This window comes from Phaethon lepturus, unplaced genomic scaffold (assembly GCF_000687285.1).
Source record: "Phaethon lepturus isolate BGI_N335 unplaced genomic scaffold, ASM68728v1 Scaffold34060, whole genome shotgun sequence".
NCBI classification, from domain to species: domain Eukaryota; kingdom Metazoa; phylum Chordata; class Aves; order Phaethontiformes; family Phaethontidae; genus Phaethon; species Phaethon lepturus.
This window is the reverse complement of record NW_010510378.1, coordinates 1-7,970: the sequence shown is the minus strand read 5'-3', so window position 1 is coordinate 7,970 and position 7,970 is coordinate 1. Positions and strand designations below refer to the sequence as shown.

The 7,970-nt window shown below is 48.7% G+C and overlaps 1 protein-coding gene across 1 annotated transcript; it reads right to left on the bottom strand.

The window, feature by feature from the left end:
• Nucleotides 1-232: 232 nt before the first annotated feature.
• LOC104615622 (cytochrome P450 4B1-like) lies at nucleotides 233-4,400 on the bottom strand (the record flags this gene model as incomplete). The annotated part of the gene is made up of 6 exons (XM_010296836.1): nucleotides 233-357; nucleotides 938-1,089; nucleotides 1,207-1,331; nucleotides 2,879-3,006; nucleotides 3,543-3,587; nucleotides 4,256-4,400. Coding segments are annotated over 6 exons (720 nt in total), but the record flags the coding sequence as incomplete, so codon positions are not given.
• Between the last annotated feature and the right edge of the window lie 3,570 nt (nucleotides 4,401-7,970).

Here is a 7,970-nt window from a genome sequence, read left to right as displayed (position 1 = left end):
TATAATTATATATATATTATAATGTCGCAGGAGGGGACATTATATTCTTTCAGCTATTGCAAAGGGGGGTGGTGATGCCCCTGGGATACATATAAACAAAATCAATCTCTGTTTAGACTGAATTCAGGGCCTCTTCTCCTTTGCTTATAAATCCCTTTATCCACCCCATACTAAATGAGCAAGACTATGAAATCCCTCTGTGTGTTGTATTCCCCAACAGAGGCTACCCACGTCACTCCTTGCCACTCACTTTGGCACACAGCAGAATGTCCAAGAAGTCCAAATGTCTTTTCTTCTGTATCTTTTCAAATTCCCGTTCATCTTTAAGGGACTCCTTTCGCTCATGGATCACCTTGTCTGGGGAAGAAATTGTTAAAGGTTCGTCAGCGGCAGCAGATGCTGGGCTGCAAAATTGTCCTGCCAATGCAGACCTCACCCAAAGGGGTGACCACTGCTCAGTTCATGATGCATTTGATGTGTGCTTCTGCACCCCAGGCAGTTTGGCTTTTTCAGCAGCAAATGCTGTGCACATTACCAACCTTTTCTGCTAACTTCTTTGTCCACCACAGACTCCTCAGCCTATTTTACCCACCCCTCCTCAATTAAAATCATGGTTTAGCCTGGAAAGGAAAATCATTCCTTGCATTGGTGTTGCCTGAAGCACCCATCTCTTGTCTCACCAGCTTCTGGTCATTTAACAGGAGCATTCCCAGAGGGGAATTCTTCCATTAGCCCAGTTTAATAACCCAGGAGCTGTGAGATCCCCTTGCTTCATGCCTAGATCAGACCACTGCTGCAAGCTGATGCTCTGCTCGGATCCCGGCTCCGAGCCTCCGGGCAGGATTACTGCATGGACAAAGAGGTAACTCAACTGCCTCTGGTCAGCCATCATCCACCCTGCTTGAAAGCTTTGGGAGAGGATGAAGGCAGGGAATACCTGTGTGGTCGTGAGCGAGCTGGCAGACCTTCCTGAACCGATATCCGTGGGGGCTGAGCCAGTAAATGATGTCGTTGTGGTACGGGAAGATGCGGAGGCGCTGGTGTACCATGTGGCATAGGTCATAGACAGCCTGGATGTAGGTATTTTTCCTAGGGAGAGGGGAATGGTGGAAGTTTGTAAATTTGGGACCATCGGAACAAGCAATTTGCCCAACTCCCTTCAGACGTGCGAACTTTCTGCCAGAGTTTGGGGCAGCCAGCACTGACCTGTTGGTCTGGCAGTTGCTGTGACAACTGAAGGCACACTTCATGATGCTATCGAGCGTCATCAAGCTGACGTGCTCAAAGAGCTCCACTGGTTTCCCGTCTGTGATCAGCTGTTCCCATTTATCCTAGGGTGCAAAGGAGACAGAAATGAGAAGGCAAGGGACAGTTCTGCATGATCTGCAGTGACCTTTTGGTTAAACGAGTGCTCAGCTAGGGATACATCCCAGAGAAACGGAAAAAAGAAGAGGATCTCTTAGTTGCCATCAAAACCCCAGAAGCCAAGAGCAGGATAACACAAGATTTGCCTCACTGTCAGATCCTTGCAGCACTGAGTCCTGGTACACCCTATCCTGGGGCAAAGGCACCTTGGAGAAGCCCAGGATGGGTGCGTTGCTAGGTGAGGTGGCATGTTACCGAAGTCTTTCTTAGGGTGCAGTGTGTTTCCTGCACAAGAGCGGAGTGTGTCAGCATTGGGCTTCCCTGAGTCCGTGTTTTCTGTCTCTCTCTTAAAAGCACATAAGACTTTGGTGCCTTTGGTGTCCAAGATGCAAGCTTCCATCTCACGATCTCTCTCCCACTGTATTTTTCCAGCATATAATATAGGAGCTCTTCCTCAACTCTTCCCATAGGGAATCCCTAGAGAAACTAGTGTGTTTCTCTTGCCTGACAGACATGAGATAACGGACATGAGATATCTCATAAGACTCTCTGTCCTTTCACAGCTGTAAGGAACCAGTGGACTCAAAAGCTGAGAAAGGGAGGAGATGGAGGAGCACAGTCACATCTGAGCTCCCACAGCATGAAACCAGGCTGGGGAACAGGGCTTATATGGACAGACTTACATCCTTAGCACATACAAAGATTGCCACCTGGTGGCATGGGCTCCCACAATAGGCACTTCGCATTGTCTGCAAGGAATTATAAACTGCCAGGCACTTGTGTGCATTGCAAAAGCTCTCCAGCCCCTGGCTCCTGGCTGCTCCCTAGGCTGATGGGAGGAAGGACAGCCAGGATCCATGTGGAGCTGCTGGGGAGGTTGGATAGAGGGAATCAAAGGCGAAGGAGTAGATCTGGCACCCAGACTCCTGCTGGCCCACATACACAAAGCCTGGTGCCCCTCACCTGCAATTCACACTGGTTTCCATCATGCCCAGCACGGATGGATGGAAGAACAGTGCAGTTTCACTGTGTATTAAGCAAGGCAGAGATTGCAGTCCAGTCATGGGTATGTTGACAGCAAATGATACCCTTTAACCTTAGGTCACAGTGTAACACTGCTCCAACCTTTGTATTTTCGGGATTTATTATGAACCTTTCTTTACTTCAATTTTTCATCTACAAAAAAACCTTATAAGCAGTGGCATTTAGGATTGAGATCATGCACAGTTTGGGGATGGCAGTAACATTAATCCTCAAATCTTAGCCACAGAGTCCAAAGCAGTACCAGAGACATAGTCCCCACTGCGAGGCTCAACCTGCTCATTCCTTCCAGCCCATAGGAAGAGATTTGTGGTGGCTCAGAAACCTCAACCGCTACAGCCTGTCCTTACAGTTATGAGGCTGTGACTAAGGGCACTGCAAGAAAACCCTGCTCCAGCATCCACCTCCTAACCACTCAGGATCAGGGAAAAGAAAACAGGGCAGAGAGAGGATCATCAGATATGAGTCCTACCAGCATCACGTTAGTAGACTCTGCCATCAGGGCCACGTACGGCTTCAAGACATCATAATGAAACCCCGGAGTCAGGAGTTTTCGATGTTGGTGCCATTTTGGCCCGTGTAAGATCAGCAACCCATTCCCTGGGGAAACACAGGCAAGGCATGTTTTGCTGGGCACAAGCATGCTGCTTTCACCTGCCTGAGGACACAGTCTCCGCCTGCAAGGAGCATGATTAAATCTGCTGTCTGAGCTGCTACGACAGAGTGTTTCCAAACGTTGCTGTCAGCTCCAGGGCTCTCCGGGCTGAGCAAAGCCCTGCTCACTGAAACCGCACAGCGCTGCCTCTGAAGGGAAACGCCAGCACTGCTGGAGCGGAGGAATTCAGATCAGCAGATGCATTTTTCACCAGTGCTCCACTGAATCTGAGCTTTTCCTATCGCAACCCTTTGCTAACTACGGACATGTTAAGTGGTTGTATTTATGACTATGCCTTAACTTTCTTTCCTTGAACCACAAAAAATAGCATTATTTAGTACCTTTTTCAATAAACATATTAATTTCAGGAAGGTTTTAGCTCTAACTGCATCAAGGAACAGGCACAATGCTGTTTATTCATAGCATGCTCTTGACTAACGTCAGAATCATGCCTGGTAGGCAAAGCCCTGGGAATACATACCTATCCACGGGACAAGGTGTTTATAGCTGATGTTATCCTTGGGATCTGTAAAAAAAATCATCAAGAAAGAAAAAAGAAATTGGTAAATGTTGCACTAGCACCAGTCTACTGGTATGCACCTTAAGGCTCTCTCTGGGCTTTCACTTTTGGTTGGGTATGAAGCAGAATAGGTGGCATCTCTGCAGCACTCATTGGTATTTCACAATAAAACAACACTGTCTGGCCCAGCTGCGAGAACCACGTATAAAAGCAGATGCCCAGACTGGAGTAAACAAGAATATTGGTAGTCCAAAGTCTGTACTGTGTGATGAAAGATTGACCCTCCCAGACAGCCATGTTTAGCACCTTTCTCCCTTGATGCACTAAAGATACTTCTCTGCTGTAGAAGCCAGGCCTCTGAGCTAAGAAAAAAGCTCCCAGCTGTCTTCTCCTTGCTGGAGTCAGGCACCAAGAAGACAACTTCTCAAGGAGCCCTTGAGGAAGTTTGATTTGCCAGCAATTGATTTGGGGGGGTCCCAGTCAGCAGCCCCAAAGCCCTGTGCCTGAAGCACCCAGGGCTTGGCATGAAGGAGGGGTATCTCTCCATGCCTTTAGATGATTTCTGCAAGACAACCTCTCTGTGAAACCCTTGCCCTGCTGTGAATTTTTAGGCTGGCATGGGAAATCTGCAGGCTGTGGTTGTTGCTCCACAGGTGAAGGCATCATCTCCTTACCTCCCCTGGCCAACACAGCCTTGGCATAGTCAGGATCAGTGACAACCAGGAATGCTGAGAAACTCCCGAACCAGAGAGGGTGAGCATGTAGGTACTTCTGTGCCCAGATCTCCACCTTGTCCAGCACCTCTTCCTCCTTGAGAAACTGTAGTGGGGAAGTAAAAAGAGAAAGAGTACTTAGAATCAGAGGAAAAACTAAATAACCTCCCAAACCACTGCCTTAAAGAGCTCGAGGTCTTTCTGTATCGTAAAACCAGGTAATGGCAAACAAGGTGTTGACCCTCTGGGTTTGCAGAGCATCAGAAATAGAGGTGCTTGTTACTTTTAAATGTCATATAAAATAAATCTTCCTTATCAATTGACTCTCACCATGGAGAACATCCTTAGGGACAGTGGTGGTGCCTATCGGTGCAGGTACATTATCTGCTCTTTTTCCATGGCCACCCCAAAGAAGACTCAGATTTGCCCCAGACAGCACCTGCATTTTGTGGCGTGCAAATATGTTCTCACTTGCACATGGCTGAGCAATTAGCACCCCGCAGTTGTGAGAAAATACAGCAGCACTTTGACAGGAGCCAATGTCACCGCTGCTGTGTCTGCCCCACTGCAATGATGCCTCCTGACTGGGAAACCTGGGCCACAGCTTCCTCCAGCTGTTTAGCTGGAGAAGGCCAGGGTCCAGGTAGAATTCAACAGAATGAGTCCACAGTCACCGACGGAGTGTACAGGGGAGGTGACACTGGTTAATAAAATCAGATTAAGATTCCATTTATTTCCAGGAACTGAATTTGATAGGTGATGAAGAGCTGGTGCTCCCAGAAAGGTTCATCTCTGGTCCTTGGAAGCTGCACGCTGAGGAGTAATGTGAGCACCAGCATTTGTATCAGTGACACTGGTGGGTTCACAAAAGTGATCACCGTTTTGTTGCTTTTATAGCCAGTGTTGTTGCATATTAAACAGGCAATAGCCAAAGAACAAGTGGAAAGATTGGTAAAAAGATCCGAAGTCAGAGACAGAGAAAAAAAGATGACAGAGACAAAACGGTGTACGAATTTCTTTGTCTTTGAACAGAAACTACTCTGCCACAATAGGCAGGGGGAAGGATTTTGGTGAGCTAGGACTGACATAGCTGCTGCTGCTTTGATTTGAAGCTTGAAGTTCAATTACATCTGCATACTGGTGTAGAAATCAGCCACAAAGTCACGCTATTGACTGAGTCAAGTGACTATTTGCTCAGTCGCCTCGGTGCTGAGTTATCTCAGCTCAGCTTTTAGTTTGGCTAGTGTTTCTCAATCTGGCAAATGGCTTGTACTCAAATAATCCCCCACATCAGAAGAGGATGCTCAGGAGCCGCAGGGCATCTGCCAGGGGACTGGGCAGGCTGTGTGGGGGCATGGCCAGGCTCCGTGCACTGAGGCTGAGCCACCTTCCCTGTGAGCCGGGGGGTCCCTGCAGCATGTCCCGTGTGTCTCCTGCATTCATCAGAATGATGAACTACATCTACAGTTATCATTTATGGTAGAAAGCTATGGTTTAACTTCTCTTGCTCAATTTCAAGATTTTGGACTTACTAAAGAGAACCATCAGTTTCTCTGGTTGCAGGGAACAAGTTTTGGGGTAAAAGGAGACAGCCGTCCCCAGTGCCCACCCCTTCGACAATGCCAGCAGAAGCAGGGCTTGGCACAGGGCTTTTAGCTGGGTGATATTTGAACATGTGGAAGTCCCTTTGATATGGCTGCTTGTCCTTCCTCCCGTCACGAAATGACAGAAAGCATAAATGGAAGTAACTGGGAGATGCTAAGCAAGCCTCGCTGGCAGAAGTCCTAACGCTACAAGTCTTTGCATCCAACCTTGGTTTTGGAGCACTGGCCTCAGTTTGTGCTATCAAAAACCATCCTGAGCTGGCAGAGGGTGGGATGGGTTTATTTGAGGGGAGAGGTTACCCCAAGGTGAGTAACCTCCACCTGCTGTGCCCAACACTCCTGGGGGCAGAGGGTGTAAAGTCCTGTGGGCTGCGAAGGAACAGGAATGGAAAGCTCCTGCTTCTTAATCAGGGCTCCAGCTACCAGACTCTGGAAGAAAGCCCATCATTTCTACTTCTTCATCCCTTGGGGGGTTGAAAAACGTATAAGCTCCACTCGGGTCTAAGGAAGAAAGGTAAAAGCCTGATCTCATGCAGAAATGCAAGTTTTGAAATGGATCCAACATTAAAAGCATCTGGGAAGAGGCACTTAAAGTTGCTTTTAATGACTACGCACCGATAGCAAATGAAACAGAAAACACAGGAGCTGAAATCTGAGCACGAAGCTGCTCTGTGCTCAGTCAAAAGCAGGCTGTCTCCCCACCACCAGCCGCCCGCACAAGGCAGATGCAGGCAAAGGGAGTGGGAGCCCTCCTGTGCCTGCGGGGCAGCTCCCTGCTCTCCTCTGCTTCCCACCAACTGCAGCCTTGGGAATTCGGTATGGCCAGCTCGAGGCTGGCACTGGGTTTTAACTAAGTCGTCCTCCTGCAGTGAGACTGAACAGCTGTACACAACCCCTACACAACCTCTCCTAATATTTTAATGTCATTTCTACCCAGTGATTTGGATAAGCAGAGACTAATACCTAAGAATGCTTTAAAACAGTGATGTATTCCAGGAGACCCACTCAAAGCATGTCAAATGTATTTGAGATACTAAACTGACCTGAATCAAAAATGGCAATTAATCACTTTAAATCAACAGAACAGGAAATGTCAGTGCTCTCCCTGAATGCAGCTCTCAGGTCCTCCTCCGAGGTCTGTGTAAACTTTGCATTCAGCATGTGCCCAGAGCATTGCCAGTTTCCTCACTGGTTCAATGAATTGTTGGGCTCTGGGGAATTCAGCAGCGTTTAAACAGCAAATGATTAAATTTCCAAAACAGGAATTCTTCCAAAAATACGGTCCGAGGTAAAAGTCGAGCCATGAGCAACTTACATGGTGGCAGCGAATGATCAGCACAAACGGTTAAGTCCCATTCCAGGATAAATAGTCGCAACTGGCAAGCATACTTTATTTAACTGGAGTTTTAAAGTCTAACTGGCAGCGCAACAAAGCCCTGAACTGGCCCATCTTGCTGCTTACGTTGCCAGAAGACTGACTGTCCTGTCCAGCGCAGCAAAACTGAGGCTGCCACGGCACAGAGACAAGCCCTAGGAGGTCCCCTCCAGATTTCCCAGCTACTTTTCAGGGTGACAGTTATTTAATGTGCCACAGATTTGGCCAGGGCAGGGCATCAGTGGAGCCCAGGGGAGGTCAAGGCGATTTTAAGCAGCCTTTAGCATGTACGGAGAAGCCTTTTGCACCAGGCAGCTCAGTTACTCCTTGCAAAGCTGCCGATGAGTCGTGGAAATCTGTTTGCCCCGGCAAGTGCATGCCTCGGGGAATAGTTATCCACGCCACGAGCGCCCACAACAACGCTTGCTTATGCACATGGGTTTAGTTAGTCATGGCTTTCATGCAACCTTACAGAGATCCACGGTCCCTGCGCCAGATGCTACCCCTGGGATGTGTTTCGTGGCTGAAACCTGACTCAAAACGACCCGCGGCCGGCCTGGCTCCCCTGGCCACGCGGCCGGTGCAAGCTGGCAAGGGAGACAAGGCGCCTGCGGACGCCGGGAGCGGCGTGCATCTGCACAGCACCCCGGGACCGCTGCAGCGGCCGCACCCCGACTTCACAGGAGCGGAGAGGTGA